The sequence below is a fragment of the Drosophila santomea genome, chromosome 2L (assembly GCF_016746245.2).
Source record: "Drosophila santomea strain STO CAGO 1482 chromosome 2L, Prin_Dsan_1.1, whole genome shotgun sequence".
Lineage (NCBI taxonomy): Eukaryota > Metazoa > Arthropoda > Insecta > Diptera > Drosophilidae > Drosophila > Drosophila santomea.
Window position 1 is genome coordinate 20,745,116 of NC_053016.2, and position 15,919 is coordinate 20,761,034.

The 15,919-nt window shown below is 41.4% G+C and overlaps 4 protein-coding genes across 10 annotated transcripts; 3 read left to right on the forward strand and 1 right to left on the reverse strand.

Moving 5' to 3' along the window:
* Positions 1–2,449: 2,449 nt before the first annotated feature.
* Positions 2,450–7,271, forward strand: LOC120458667 (serrate RNA effector molecule homolog). Of its 5 annotated transcripts, none has more exons than XM_039646420.1 (8): positions 2,458–2,538; positions 2,851–2,998; positions 3,053–3,237; positions 3,297–3,576; positions 4,073–4,139; positions 4,196–6,168; positions 6,237–6,341; positions 7,053–7,271. In XM_039646420.1, exons 2-8 carry the CDS (start codon positions 2,856–2,858, stop codon positions 7,120–7,122), a joined length of 2,823 nt encoding a protein of 940 aa, XP_039502354.1. In that variant the 5' UTR covers positions 2,458–2,538; positions 2,851–2,855; the 3' UTR covers positions 7,123–7,271. The 5 variants fall into 5 exon arrangements, 4 of the variants coding, with proteins under 4 accessions (XP_039502354.1, XP_039502362.1, XP_039502338.1 ...); XM_039646428.2 differs by having other exon boundaries at positions 3,065–3,237; XM_039646404.1 differs by lacking the exon at positions 7,053–7,271 and adding an exon at positions 6,672–6,969.
* Positions 7,272–7,408: 137 nt separating this feature from the next.
* On the forward strand, positions 7,409–9,487 carry LOC120458697 (SET domain-containing protein SmydA-8). Of its 2 annotated transcripts, XM_039646452.2 has the most exons (3): positions 7,409–7,846; positions 7,899–7,986; positions 8,059–9,487. In XM_039646452.2, the coding sequence occupies exons 1-3, from the start codon at positions 7,512–7,514 to the stop codon at positions 9,208–9,210; spliced, it is 1,575 nt and encodes a 524-aa protein (XP_039502386.1). In that variant the 5' UTR covers positions 7,409–7,511; the 3' UTR covers positions 9,211–9,487. The 2 variants fall into 2 exon arrangements, with proteins under 2 accessions (XP_039502386.1, XP_039502378.1); XM_039646444.2 differs by having other exon boundaries at positions 7,411–7,846; positions 7,899–9,487.
* Positions 9,488–9,920: 433 nt separating this feature from the next.
* LOC120458712 (mitochondrial mRNA pseudouridine synthase Trub2) lies at positions 9,921–11,101 on the reverse strand. 2 transcript variants are annotated; one of them, XM_039646464.2, is made up of 3 exons: positions 10,906–11,101; positions 10,638–10,850; positions 9,921–10,590 (listed from the first exon to the last, which is right to left on the reverse strand). In XM_039646464.2, exons 1-3 carry the CDS (start codon positions 11,033–11,035, stop codon positions 9,980–9,982), a joined length of 954 nt encoding a protein of 317 aa, XP_039502398.1. In that variant the 5' UTR covers positions 11,036–11,101; the 3' UTR covers positions 9,921–9,979. The 2 variants fall into 2 exon arrangements, with proteins under 2 accessions (XP_039502398.1, XP_039502405.1); XM_039646471.2 differs by lacking the exon at positions 10,906–11,101 and having other exon boundaries at positions 9,921–10,574; positions 10,638–10,776.
* A 2,125-nt stretch (positions 11,102–13,226) lies between these two features.
* On the forward strand, positions 13,227–14,771 carry LOC120458505 (WD repeat-containing protein 74). Its single transcript, XM_039646173.2, has 3 exons — positions 13,227–13,427; positions 13,485–14,535; positions 14,599–14,771. Exons 1-3 carry the CDS (start codon positions 13,340–13,342, stop codon positions 14,714–14,716), a joined length of 1,257 nt encoding a protein of 418 aa, XP_039502107.1. The 5' UTR covers positions 13,227–13,339; the 3' UTR covers positions 14,717–14,771.
* Positions 14,772–15,919: the final 1,148 nt, after the last annotated feature.

Here is a 15,919-nt window from a genome sequence, read left to right on the forward strand (position 1 = left end):
TTCTAAATTTTCTTTGGCGAGACCAGAATGCTGAAAACAATTCGCAATTGTCAATGGCGAAAGTGCTTGCCATGCATCATTTATCATTAAAATGGCATCAAGGATGGTAATTTTCATCTTTGTGTTCACCCATATTGCTGATTGTTTTAGGTACGATATTTTTCCGAAAAGTTGATTTAATCACTCGAATTATGCGAATAAGGAAAACCAGAGTAATATTCGTAAGGTTACTAATTGTGGGATGGGCAGGACAATTATCAACTAATAGCAATATCATCTTGTTCTGCTTTTTAAGCTCAGCATCCCAATCTCGTACCCAATTAATAAAAATTTCAGATGTCATCCATGCTTGGCGATTACTATAGTAGCCAATAGGAACATTTTTAACATTTTCAAAGCATCTAGGTTGCTTTGATTTTCCAATAACCAATAATTTTTTTTAAGTGTACCACTCATATTGACTCCAAAAGCACAGTTATCCTTTTCTTAGACAGCTTCCCTCCAGTGCATTTTTCACCTATAAATTACAATTTCAATTAACCCATTCCTTCAAAATGATTTTCCTTCCTACCTTTAAGTTTTAATCTTTTGTCTGGGGTTAATTTGTAGAACAGTCCAGTTTCGTCGGCATTAAGAATATCCTCATCATTGAAATTCTTACGTAGTGTAGGCCAAACCTTTGTTAGCCACTCGCTCATCTGACCTTAAAGCGACTTATCCAACTAGCAGAACAATTAAAATTTTCAATTTAAAATTGTTTAGCGAAAAAAAATAGCTTTTTCCTATAACAGTTTATTCCTCGTCTGCGTTGCATTATGAACCACTGTAACAATGCTTTATCGACTTGATCTTGAGTTGACACTCTGACGCGTTTTGGCTTTAAGACATTACTTTTAAATAAATCTTTAATTTTTTCTTTATTATTTTGTATTGTGGCAATTGTTGTGTGGCTGACGAAGAATTCTTTTGCCAGAGTAACGTTGCGCTCAGCGACTTCCAAGAGCCGAATAATTTGCATTTTTTTTTCGACGGAGAAGCACTTCCGTTTTAAAGACATTTTGTGGGCCCAATGCACAAGTGTCGAGCTTAAACTGAATGAGCTCATCATGCGCATTTAGTGCATTAACTCACATTTGGCGAATTTACGCAGTAAGTTTTATTGGAAAAAAGCAGAAAAAACAAGAGAGAACGCTATAGTCGAGTTTCCCGACAATCTGATACGCGTTACTCAGCTAGTGGAAGTACGAAGGAGAGTCTTCCACACTGACAGTTATTGGTGATTTGTGGGCGTTAGAGTGGGCGTGGCAGCATGAATACTTTATATGGTCGGAAACGCTTCCTTCTGCCTGTTACATACTTTTCAACGAATCTAGTATACCCTTTTACTCTACGAGTAACGGGTATAACTAAACATATAACAGGACATCTCATGGAATATAGGCAGGAGGTCTGCACTCGCACGCTGTAAACATTTTTGTGACTTCGGTCACTGATAGATACATACATACATACATTTCTAACAGAGTCGTTTGATGCTTAAATTTGTTGGCATTATTTTGCTGTATTTTTTTTTGGCACGTCGCAATATCCGGTTGAATTATGAAAAATCGTACTAACCAGCGGTCTTTTCGTATAACTTTGTATGGGGATCAACCAAGCCATAGAGTTTCCGTCGCAATAACCGGACGGACGCTATAAGCGGAGTCGGTTTAACCGGATTGTACTGCATATTTTATATATACCATATTTATAATTCATTAAAAGCGGCAAAAATGTTTATTTGTATATGGAAAGACGTTAAAAATTAAACCGTATTGATCCTTTTATAAGTACTTAGAAAGAAAACATCCTGAAGCTAAGCATTTTAAATAAATAAAAGCACAATGAAAGAAAATATTCAAATTCTCCAGAAGTTAAACCTGGTTTTGTTTATTTAATACTATTAGTTTGGAAAATATGAGAGTTATACAATTTGGGGATAAAATATATATATATTCTCGGATTCCTATACTGATTGATTGATTGGCTTTCACGTCACACGATAAAGTCTCAATTGGATTGAAATAAGGTGACCGTGAAGCCACTTCATGACATCAAGTTTATAGCCTGCGAAACAGTTTTTGGCGAGCTTACTTTCAACATTTTGATCATTGCCCTGGTGAAACGTTGAAAGAAGTTGAATGTGCTCGAAGACCATCACTGAATGAAATGTTTATTTGAGACCAGCCACCTAAGGGTTAATCAGCAAATCGTTTTGAGCTGTCACCGTCTGTGAGTATATTTAAACTAATACCATTATTTCTTGAGACTTTTATTGCCGCATGGCAATTTTATTTGGAAGAACAACCCTGTGCAGTGTGAAGAGGATAATGTTGAGGTACACTTATCGATAATTTTACAAATTATAAAAGACTTATAAAACGGATCTGGTATTTTCCTCTTTGTTGTTCTCTAAAAGGTATATTCAGTTTCAGACAAGCGGTCACACTAATTGACAGACGCAAAGTTTTAAGTAAATTTTATTATAGTTAAGCAAAGGTATTTATGAATAATTAAAAAACGACAAACCTAACAAAAAACGCCAATATATTGGATATCACGCTCCTTTATTGACATTTAAAAATGCATATTTCGTTGTCCATTCGGGACACGTAAGCGATGTAAGCAAATTGACAAGATGGCGGCTTAATCGGCTGTATAGACCAAGAATTAACTACGAAATACCTAGTTTGCCGACCTAAATTGGAAACAGTCTGGAACAATTTTAATAATTATATATTTTAAAGCACTCACCGGCCCAGAAGTGAGGTTAAGGACGAGTTTCACTAGTATTACTTACCTTCGTTATAGACCAAATGGCTGATTCGGACGATGAGTACGACCGCAAGCGACGTGACAAATTCCGCGGGGAGCGCAGCGACAGTTACCGTACGGAACGCCGTGATGACCGTCGCGCGGTGGGCGGCTCTACCGGTGCCCGCGACGAGTGGGCGGAGCGGTAAGTGAAGGACACCCTTCAAATATTACATGACATCATTACTGGACGTTTCAGCAATCCCTTCAGGGGCGGAGCTTCCGCAGGCGGCGGAGGCGCTCGCCATAGACCAGACTACAGCGACTATCGTGGCCCAGGAGCCAGACCACGCTATGGGTCACCCGGCCGTGATTTGCCCCCAGCCAAGCGAATGCGCCCGGACTGGGGCGACGGAGATGTGCGCGCCAATCCCCGGTTCGGGGGTAAGTTCTACGTGACTCCAGGATATTCAGACTGTATATGGAAATCTTTTTCTATAAAGGCTATGATCCGTATTTGATGCAGGCCTGGAACGACCACTACCAGTCCATGCACTCGGCCTTCTCCCACGCCGGTCATGCCCCACCTGTTAGGGAGTCCATAGGCGGCGGCGGGAGCGACACTCTTACCCAGCCGGCCATGCTCAACCTGAAGCAATTCCTCGACACCCAGGACGAGAACATTTCTGACTCGGAAGTTATGCGCAAGTACACCGAGTATAAAACAGACTTCAAGCGCCAGCAACTAAACGAGTTTTTCGTGGCCCACAAGGATGAGGAATGGTTAGTAGCTGATCAAAAGTGGATCTACGACGGTTTTGTTGATATCTCTGCTTGTGCAGGCCCATTGCATTATTTGCCGTTCTTCTGTTCGCCACTCATAACTCTCTATATATTAAGTTTTTCTCTGCAGCTTATTGGGTTTGTGAGATAGAGACTTCTCTGAGAGGTTCTGCGCCATAGCAGTAAAAAAAACTGAGTAAAATGTATTAATTACCCGGCGAGCAATGCTGAGGTGTGTTCATATTTCAAAACCGCGATTTATTTAAATTCGATTGACGAGCAAAAGCCCAAATAAATATAAAACAATCCCAAAAATAATGAAAGCGATAAGCTTGCAAGGTAAGATTTTGGGTGATAACTCAACAACCTATCTAAACATGTGAAAAATTTATCGAATTCACAATCAACAGCCGGGAAAAAAGAAAAAGAGAAGGAATTACAGCAAGGGTTTTTATTACTGCAATACTAATAAGCATACCTTTTTTTTTAACTGCAGGTTCAAAAACAAATACCATCCCGAGGACAGTGTCAAACGCAGTGAGGAACAGCGGGGCTTCCTTCAGGTTTAATTTTTTGTTTCACTTACCGCAGAACGTATTACTAAAATGAATCATTGCAGAGGCGTACTGATGTTTTTGTGGAGTTACTCGAGAATGGAACAATAGGAAGTGTGAAGGTAGATTCTTCGCAGGGAGATGCTCTGATCCGTGTATTAGATACGTGCGTTATAAAGCTGGAAGGCGGCACTGACGAGGACCTTAAAGTCCTAGACGAGAAACCCAAGGATCTAGTAGTATATGAACGAAAGACGGAGCCTATGGAGTCTGTCAAGGCGATGGAGAAAGCTATTAGCAGTCCCAAAGAGGAGAAGATTAGAGAGGAAGATCCATTGCCAGCGGTCGTGTCGGCACAACAAAATACTGCAAGGTCTGTTAATTCTGACGAGGAGAACTGGAATGACGAGGATGCAGTGACAAAAAAAGAGTTGGAGGAGCATTCAAAAGACACCGATATCAAACCTGAGGACCAACAGTTGAACAAGAAAAAGACAAAAAAACGCAAACGCAACAGTAGCGATGATGACAGCTCCTCATCCGAATCCAGTTCTAGCTCAGATGAAGAGAAACTTAAGGAAAAGTATGATGTGGAAGATGGCCTCAGGGCCGAACAAAAAGCCGAGGCGGAAAAGGACAGACAAGAAGCGGCCAAAGCAAAACAGGAACCAGAAAGTTCTAAACTGGAAGAGCTCGTAGGAAAGGAAATTACTGAGCCCAAAGAACTAGACTCAAAAATCAATACTGCCGAGAATGACGATACGCTGAAGTCACCTGAAATGACTCCAAATCCGATTAAGAGAACGGATAATGGAAATGGCAATAAAGTAGAAGATGAAGAGAAGCCCTCTGTTGATGAAAACAAGGTTGTCGAAACCGAAACTATTGATCTAGACAAAGTGAAGGATGGCCAGCCTAGGGCTTTGCATAGGACCTCCTCCATCTTTCTGCGAAACTTAGCCCCCTCGATAACCAGAGCAGAGATCGAGGCCGTGTGCAACCGTTTTACCGGCTACTTAAGGGTGGCTATTGCAGACCCCTTGGTAGAACGTCGTTGGTATCGCAGGGGTTGGATAACATTCATGCGAGACGTCAACATTAAAGAGATTTGCTGGGGACTAAACAATCAGCGACTGAGAGACTGTGAAATGGGAGCCATCGTCAATCGGGACCTCAGTCGACGGGTACGTCCAGCCAATGGTATAACCGCTCACAAACAAGTGGTGCGCTCAGACATTAAACTGTGCGCCAAGATCGCTTTAAATCTGGATGAAAGATTTAGGCTATGGGCGGAGGTGCCGACAGATGATTCCAATTCCGCCCGAGCGGACGAGTCCTCTGAAAATGGAAGCGGCTCCACGTATGGTTTCAATTCAAAAAACCCGGTGCTGCAAAACATCACTGATTACCTTATCGAAGAGGCGTCAGCCGAGGAAGATGAGCTTCTTGGCCTTACCGGCGAAAATAAGGACACTGAGGGCGAAGCCATTGAGCGTGACGAGCAGCTTATATCCGTTCTTGACCGCCTTGTACTTTACTTGCGTATAGTGCACTCAGTGGACTATTACAACCATTGTGAGTATCCATATGAAGACGAGATGCCGAACCGCTGCGGCATTATCCATGCCCGCGGTCCAGCTCCTGTTCGGGTGACAAACAACGACGTGCAAGAGTATATCAAGACATACGAAAGCAAGTTGCAACAGTTTCTTACTAAGACTGTGCTACTGAGTGACGAAGAGATAAAGGACCTTGGTGCAAAGGACGCCGAAACCGAGGTGGAAAAGTTTGTGCAAGCGAACACTCAGGAGCTGGCGAAGGACAAATGGTTGTGCCCTCTGTCGGGTAAGAAGTTTAAGGGCCCCGAGTTTATCCGCAAGCACATCTTCAACAAGCACGATGAAAAGGTTGACGAGGTGCGCAAGGAGGTGCAATACTTTAACAACTATCTGCGCGATCCTAAGCGTCCGCAGCTTCCCGAACATCCAGGCACCTCTAAGCGCCCAGAATCGGAATCTGCCCGTGGAGGGGGTGGAGGGTAAGTTTACTATTTGTTCCCATTGTGCAATAAACTTTCATTATTTAATTTCGTGCCCAAATTGTTAGGTACCGACCGCCTATGTATCCACCTTTTTCGGCGATGCCCTATGGTTTTGGACCACCCATGATGGGTGGGGGCCGTGGTGGACGTAACTTTCCCCCCGCTCGCAGGTTAGTTCTATATATATTCCTATAATGTAGATGCGCAATTCTCGGCAGTCATCCCCAACGTTTTTAAATAGATAAATTTACATTTTATTTGAATCACCTTTATCAAAGAATCGAAAACGATCTTTTCTTGATGCGCTAAAGAGAAACATACAGAACACTAGACCTATCAATGATTCCATTTTCCACTACAGCGGATTACAGTTCCGACCTACATACGCGAACACTGATAGCATTTAGGCGACTCTATCTTCCCCTTTTTTTAACTTTTTCTCTTTTGTTGGCCTAAATTGAAATTTGTCACAACTTTCTTGTGTCGCAAATTTTTTGCAGAGAATTGCCTTTGGAACACCAGCGCCGGCTTATCGGTTACCATGATTTGGATGCGCCTGCCAATTCCGATATGTTTGACTAATTGATTAACACAATACAAATAAAAACAGGCCATATTGATGCAGCTATTATCGGTTGGCGAGCTCAAGTTTTAAAAGCAATTCAAGCAATGCTAGGAAAAGTATCTACTGCATATAAAGATGGTTTATATACGACTAATGATATCTGTTTTCCTGTACAATGCTAGAACTACCTTTATTTGCCCGAAATAAATGCAAATCCATAGTCTAAAACAAAACACTGTAATATTTTGTATCTTTTCCCTCTCCTGAGTCTTGCGTGAATAATTCCAATATATATATTCATTCTCGTTGCTTGCAGACCCGGTGGTTTTGATTATCGACCCAGATCACACTACCGGGACTTGGACGCGCCGCAAGAACCATACTAGAACTAGCTGTGCGGAGATCACAAGCTAAATAAATTGTACCAAATTAATTGCTAAACACTCAAATTAAGTTTTTTATATTCGCCTATTTTGTACGGTAAACTTTTGTATATCACTGAGGAAATCGAAATAAAGTGCGAATAAAAAGCTTATTGCTGCGTTTTAAATGGGTTCTATAGATTTTCCCTTTATAAACAGAGAGCGACAACGGCGGCACTGTCATTACAAGATACATACATATATAAGTTCTCTTCTCTTCTTCAAACAAGTTAAAAATAAGCTCGCAGTCGCCGGCGTTCTGAAATCAGCACGTCAAAAAGAAAATTTGCCTTGCCAACGTAACATTGTCGTGCGGCTGATGCCAGTGCAAAAATATATGTTCAGGAGATAAAATGGTGTCAAGCACGGAGTGTCCTGTTTGCGGAGTGACTGCCTCACAAGCTTGTACTAGGTGCAAAATGGTGCGGTACTGCGACCGGGAGCACCAGAAGCAGCACTGGCCGCAGCATAAGCGCAGATGTAGGCCATTCAGCGAGGAGCAGGATGCCGTTCTAGGCAGATACTTGAAGGCTACCCAGGAAATTGCAGCCGGTCAAATAGTCTTCATTGAGGAGCCTTTAGTGGTGGGCCCCAAGTGGTATCATTCCGACGCAGATAATGAAGCCCCTATCGTTCCCTGCGTAGGCTGTTGCACTCCGTGCCGTCTGGGGAAGCACCAGTGTCGCAGGTAAAACATACTAATTACAAAAGTCTATTCATTTCAACAATGTAATTTTCAGATGCTGTTGGCCAGTCTGCAGTGCGGGATGCGAGCACGAATCAATGGAATGCAGCGTACTCAGCCTAGGAACAGGTTCACCAACTCGGGTAGATCCCCGCTCATTGAACGACTATTTCAGAGGCGATGCTCTTTTAGTGCTCAAATGTCTTCTGTTGCAGCGCCAGAGTCCAACGAAATGGTTGGCTTTGTTGGAGATGCAGTCTCATGAGGATGAGCGTAGGGGCACCGAACTACACGAGGAAGCAGAGAAGCGGGTAGTTAGCTACCTCCAAAATCGGTTTTTATGTAGACTGAAGCAAACTAATCCCAGTCTCCTACACGATTGCGAACCAGAGATGCTGCATCGGCTTTGCGGCATCATCGAAACCAACTTTATGGTCATTGAACTGCCGACTGGCTTGGAACTCAGCGGGTTGTTCAGGCAGGCATGCATGATGGAGCATGCTTGTCAGCCCAACTGCGACTTCCAGTTTGATAACAAGACTCAGCAAGTTGCTGTGCGTGCTGGCTGTGACTTGCGAAAGGGTGATCACCTACGGATTACATACACTAACATCCTATGGGGCACGCAGCTTCGCCAGCACCATCTTCGACTAACGAAGCATTTCAGCTGCCGCTGCAGTCGCTGTCTTGATCCAACGGAATATGGCACCTATATAAGTGCGATGGCATGTCTGGGGGATGTAAATCAGACTTGCGGAGGAACCCATTTGGCCGTGGATCCACTAGACGAAAACACACAGTGGAAGTGCGACACTTGCCCAATACTGGTGGATGGAGCTTACGTGGCTGAGCTGCAGTCGCACATGACCAAGCAGGTTGAGGGCTTATTGGCCGGATGTCCTTCCGCGAATCAGGTTGAACTTTTGTTGGCCCGCCTGACCCATGTGTTGCATTCAAATCATTTTCACACGTTCAATCTAAAGCACACGTTAATCCAGCTGTATGGTAACGAAGCTGGCTTGGAATCGTGCGTGCTGAGCAATAATCAGCTAATACGGAAACTGCGGTTGTGCGATGAGCTCTACAACGTATGCCGGCGACTGGATCCTTACAGCATTAAACTGGCTATCTACGTCACGGTCATCCTTATCGAGGTGGCCCACACTCTGGAGGAGCAGGCAAGAAGAGCACCAGCAGAGGCAACATCCCTTTTGGGACTGGCACAGACCCGCCTTAGGGAAGCCCATATGGTTTTGGAAAAAGAGCAAGAATCGGTGGTCGGCAAGAAGCTAAACGAAAAATTGCAGAAAGAAATCTTTGAGTGCGAAAAACTAATTCTAACTCTTGCCTATAATCAAGATCATTAACAAAATAATGTTCTAACATTTGGAAGCCGAAATCACTGTGAAGAGCTGTCCGCATAGTGACGAACCGCGCCTGGAGACTGTGCGAAAAAAATTTACTAGTAAAGGGCTGGTGTGGAGCAACATCACTCACATATATTATTAAAAATTAGCACCGTTTGGTTAAAATCCAGCTAACCGTTCAAAAGGGATTTTAGGAAACTTCAAAATAAATATATCTGTCGGGCTTATAAAAATTATATTTTGTAAAAAAATTGTAAAATAAAAATTTATGTCGTTTTGTCTGTGTACGAAAAGTTGTGTGTGCTTAAAAACTTAAAATAGGTAAAAATCCGCTAGATTAGCAGGAAAAAAATTTCTGTGCTAAATACCGTTGAAAAGGCAATTTTAATTTTTACATTTTATTGATTTCTGTCTAATTTACGAACTGTGTGGACATCGAAATTGACAGTTTTAATATGTTGTCCAATCTGCGCACATATGTATTTGAAACGATTTACCAAATCTTAAACATGTACTTTTAATCTGTATATGTATCCTTTGCGTTGTTGTTCTACAAATATTCTCTTTTAAACTAAAATTTAACAGTCAATAAGCTGACTATTCTTATTCAGGGCTCGTGTAGTCAAATACATGAAATCATGGAAAGTCCATCCAAATATTGACTGAAGATTAATATTATTAATATTATTAATAGAAGAGAATACCACATCTTTCCATTATCTGCCTACATTTATTTACCTATTTTCAGTTACCTACAATGAATCCTAAATTATTCTGAAATTTGCAGTTCCACTCGATGCTGTCGCAGAAGCTGTGGGTGCTCCCTCAGGATGTTACGTTGCTGGCGGAGGTTTTTGATAATTCCTGGCAAGTGCCAGGCGTGTCTGAGCAGACTATCCGTCACATCAAAGTGGGCATGGCGCACGCAGCGTAGTTGGGAGCAGTGCGCCACTGTTCGGAGGTCCAAAGCCATGTCGTGCACTAGCGTAGCTAAGCACTCCTGCGTCTCGTTGATGGTATAAAGTTCCAGCGTGAAGTACGGACGCTCAAAGTGAATCAGCTTTATGCCGTATACAACGAGCTGACTGTCGTCCGCTGGACGTAGAAGACCTCTACAGGCCAGTTCGTAGGCCTCCTGGGTCTGCAAATCGACACCGCAGAGCTCAAACATCTTACGCTGATGGGATGCTTGCATGGAGGCAGCCAGACTGCTGATCCTGTCTGCGGACACGTGTCGGTGGTTGGAGCGCATTGTGACCCGTGAGTCTGGTAGGTGATTTTCGGTTGCGCTGCCTAAGTGACCGATTAGGTGGTAGACCCGCACTGGTCGATTTTTCCGAATAGAACTAGACTGGACTGTTCCCCTGTTGATCCCAAAGACTGCAAAAGTATGGTTAGTTGGATCTAAAATGTTTTACTTGACTTACGCAGCACTCCGCTGGTGTGATCGCCCAGGCTGGACACTGTGGCGCAGCTCAAGTCGCGCGGTAGATAACGCGGTCCGGTAGACAGAAGGTGGTCCGATAGATCTGTCTGCTCTCCTACGTTATGTAGTACGTGATCGGCTGCGGTGCCTGTGCCTAGGAGGATTCTGTTCTCTCGGAACTTGCGTGGATTCCTTTGCTCCATTTCGTTGAGTCCTGTTGCAGATCTATCTTTAATTTCAATTTTCTCGTTCGATGGCGTTCGGATTACCCTTGCAAATGTTGTTCAGAATAGCATTGCGCACGTGCTTGACCTTCATACCGGCTGGCTTGTACACATTTAGAATGCCATTCATGTGCTTAAAGACTGTGGCAGCATCATAAACTTTAGTGAGAGCCATTTTTGCTTCATTTATTATATATTTTTTTGTGGTTTATGTTACCGCGACATCCGTAACAAATGGTAATATCTTGGTATTTTCCCAGGGCTGGAAAGTATTGTCTACCAGTGTTGTATTTATAAAAGCTGAATAAGATGTGGAATGCGTTATCAAAACCGTTACATTGGTAACGTGCATTTTGTTCAATGTATAATTGTCAATGCGTTATCGCTGAGAAGTCATTTTATTGTTTTGATGTCTTTTTCTTTTTTATGTTAAAGGTTATATAAATGTCATGCATAGTGTTTTGTATTGCAATGATGCTGCTGACTCGGGAAATGTCTATCGAGAAGACAAAGTTCAGTGCTTTGTCTATTGCTAGCAGTTCGGCAGTTAAAGACGATAGGGTTTTGTTAGTGTAGAATCTTTCTTTTTGTTTTGAGCTTAAAATAAGGAAGGCTGCGCTGGATTGGTGGACGAAAACTGAGCCGTCAGTAAAGTTTATTTTGAATTCCCCGCTTCTCAGATTGGAAACTTTTTCTTTATAGATTTTAAAAATGCTATAAACCAGCATTTTTGTATTAGTCTTGTAATTTTCTATCAATTTACCAAAAAACTTTTTGCCACGCCCACTCTAACGCCCTCAAACCGCCCAAAGCTGCTACGCCCACACTTTTGAAAAATGTTTTGATATTTTTTCATTTTTGTATTGGTCTTGTAAATTTCTATCGATTTGCCAAAAAACTTTCTGCCACGCCCACTATAACGCCTACAAACCGCCAAAAACTGTGTTTAAGATTCTCCTTCTCCCTTCCACTAGCTAAGTAACGGGTATCAGATAGTCGGCGAACTCGACTATAGCGTTCTCTCTTGTTTTTTTTTTAGATTTTTAATGCTGTTTCATATTGAAGGGCCTTTGGAGATTTTTTTTACAAAGGTCTAAAAGTTTGATCTCATTTGTTTCTTATGAAATTTTGAAGAGTCTTTTCAGCTGCTCTTACGGGCTTCTTCATACTCTTTGGTACTATATAGTTTCAACCTCGCTGCGTTTTGAAGTCGGAGATGCTTTTCCGCTGTTGGGCACCACCACTTTTTTGTACTTATGTTGTTAATTATGAAAGATCCCTGAGACCATGTTTGAAGTGTTTTATTGAAATGGTTGGATGAATATATAGATCGAATATGTTGCAATTTTTCTTAAGGTTCAGGGACTCCTATGCTTTCAATCCTATCAACAGACTTTAGGATTCTGAATTTTCTGCTGTGATTAATATAGAATCCAACACCACCGTAACCAAAGAAATGATTTTAGATTAAATGGCTATGTTAATATTGTTATTTACTAGATGCAAGTTTAAGAGCTGTTTATTGTTTAGTTTATTCAAGCTTTGTATGTTTAGTTGTAGAATTTTCATTGTACATATTTCGTTTGGTTGAGCGAATAAGTTTATGGCATTAGAAATTTGTTGCGCATCTTGATCGGCGTTGGTTTTATTGATGACATCCCTAAAGTCTCCTAGGAAATTTGAAACTTTGTGGTTAAATTCTTATACAGGTCTGTTATAAATTCTGTTATTTTTTTGCATTGGGTACTACTCTTTGCCGAAAGGGTACCTTCCAGTGTCTTCGTTTATTGTATCGTACATATGTATATTTTTCTGGCCGGGCAATTCTTATGTGTGGCAACATGTTCGCCTCTGGAGTTTGTACACTCCATCCTTGTGCATACCACCTCCGCACTTGAAGCACTTTTTTATGCCCTTGCAGTGATTGGCGGTATGACCAAAACGAAAGCATCGGAAACACTGTACGAAGTGTACGAACGATTGAACCGCCACCATTGAATATAGAAATGTGCACTATTGGTATTTAAATTGATTTGACAGAGTTGGTAAATACACACAAACAGATATGCACTTAAAATACAATTTATTAAAAAGTTTACATTTTTTTTTTAAATATTACTTTAAAAATTTTAATTTTCTGGCCAATTTCCTTGCATTTTTAAAAACCTGTCAACAAATCCGCACTCTAAAGAAGTTATTTTTCTTATTAACTCTAGTGATCATTCATTTATCTCTGTATTCTCTCAAGAGAAGTGGTTTTCACCGCGAATTGATTTTTTTTTAAACCATGAATACCCTAAATGTTAAGAAAAACATCGATGCCCATTAAACATCGATATCAACGATAACATTGAGTATTTGGCAGATATTTTTTACATCTCTATTGCACGTGTAGAATTTGTTTTGACCACAAGAATTTGTATAGCCGCTTATCTCTGCTCATTTTAACGTCAAGTATTAAGAAAAACAGCGGTTAAAGATGAAGTGGACAACTGCAAATATCAAACATGTCAATTACACAGCAAAGCACGAACTGTATGTGGGAACACACACGGGCTCCTTTAAACGTAAGTCCGTTGATTCTTTAACGAGCAGCACTTGCAATAATCACTTCAACTTTTTAGACCTCGTGCCTGCTTCCGACAAAACCCCTTATGGACAAAACAACCTGAGCGATTTGTGCACCTTGGGTAAAGATTCCCGCATCACTTCTCTCGCATTCGGCAACGACGATCAGACGGAGATCCTTTTAGGCCGGGCCAAGGACGCCGTGGAGATTCACTCCTTTATAGAGAAGGGGCATTCTAGGAAGACAGTATCCTTTAACGCCTCTCCAATCGTTGGCTTAGCCCGATACAACGACACGCTTATTGCCGGCATCGGCAACGGACAGATACAGAGCCTGAAGCTAGGGGCGAGCGATGAGTCCGAGCCCATGGTTATCACCACGGGTAACCAAATGGATCACCTGCGCCAATGCACGCAAGTCAGGAGCATTGTAGCCACTGGCGGAAAAGAGCGTCAAAACAATTTAAAGGTCTACGACCTAAGTTCCGATGGCAAGCAGATTTTCACATCAAAAAATTTGCCGAACGACTATCTGCAGCTGGAGGTTCCGGTTTGGGACAGCGATATCGGCTTTGTGGATGGGCCGAGTGTGCTTGCTACTTGCTCGCGAACCGGCTATGTTCGCATCTATGACACGCGGATGCAGCGTCGACCGGTTACATGCTTTGCCAGCGAGGAGCACGGGATGAGCTTTACGAGTCTAGTGGCAAAGGGAAACTTTGTTTACACTGGTACCACAATGGGTGCTTTAAAGGCCTTTGACACTCGACGCATGAAAACACATGTGCATACGTACAAGGGATTCACAGGCGGGATAAGTGACCTTCACTTAGATACCTCCGGTCGCTTCCTAAGCTCTGCAAGCCTAGACCGATACGTTCGTATCCATGACTCTGAAACCACAGTGCTGCTCTACCAATGCTACGTCAAATCAAAAGCCACTAAGATTCTTATCAGACAGTTTGAAAACGAGCCAGGGGTTTCAGAAGAAATTGAGGAGGCCGCTGAGCTTCAAGTGGATAGAAACGAGAGTGAAGATAAGAGTGTCAACGCAACATTTGTGGACAGTGAATACGAACACATGTTCGATCAGATGCCCACCGTGGGGTAAGTTTAACTTTATATTAAGTGATTGAATAATACGGTGAAATCTCCTTTTATTGCCAACAGTGACAGCGATGAGTCCGAGGAAGGGTCGTCTGATATTAAGCATTCAAAGGCTAACCTAAAAAGAAAATCTTTGGGACAGTCTTTAAAAATTAAAAAGAAAAAGGTTGCAAATAGTTGAAGCTACATTTATTTACTAATAAGAAAAAATAAAGAAAAAATAGTATATTTAGAGACTCGGAGCTACTTAATTAATGAACTAACGAACATGGTATCGTAGACAACTCCAGACATGGGGTACGTAGGTATCACAAATATTTAAAATAAATAATAATTTTAATGAGCAGACAACAAACGTCGACGGCGATAATGTTTTTTTACCCACATAAAAACCACACTAGAGACCATCATAAAAGTCGAGTTCTGTTACCCCTTTTATAAAGTGATGGGTCTTACAGCATCTGCTGTCTAATATAAGCAGTTGTTTATTTTAATTCCTAAAATCATGTTTCTTAAAAACAGTATGAGGGGAAAATAATGTAGAAAGAAACATTGTTTGAAGAGGCGAGTCGGTCGGTTCTGTTATGAAGCCGTGGCTTAGCATTATTTAATGGGTTTTAAGTATATATCAGTTACTAGAGGAGTAAGGGATATTAATGATAACTGAATAGGTTTGACCAAAGACATTATAATAACTTCTAATGTCTTTGGTTAGACGTTTTTCAATTTTCGAAACGTTGTATCTCCATAAAGGGAACTCCGATTTATGCCAAATAAATGTTGTTGTTTAGAGAAAACAGTCTTTTTGAAACCGCAATGTTTTTCTTCTGTTAGTTTTGTTTTTATGTTGTTTGTATAATTTATTCAGAAATATAACAAAAAATCTCCATTGTTTTCGGCTCAACTTATTAGGTTTGACCACTAAACTATTACTTTTAAATAAAAGTATACATTAATGTTATATACATTTTATTTTATAAAATTTTAAACAAGTGGGCATTTTAAATACTAAAGGACATTGTTTAGGCATTATTTTATAGTTGGTATACCCACCATTGTTATTAATTATTTCAAATATACGGTTTGGTAAGGAATCATAAAATTGATTAATGCACTTACTGACCAGGCTTTCTTTATTGATTCAACTAGAGTATAAGGGTCACTAAATTGTCTTCCTCCTTCGTATACTGTCCTTGACTAGAGTCCCCCAATGTTTTCGATAAGGTTGATGCCAGGGGAGTAAGGCGGCCACTCGAGCAATTTGACATTCTGATAATGTTTTACAGCCCAAGCGGTATGGATGGGAGCGTTGTCATGTTGGAACGTCCATGGAATATGATCATAAATCTCAGAAATCGGTGGAAAAGCCTTCTGGAGTACTTGT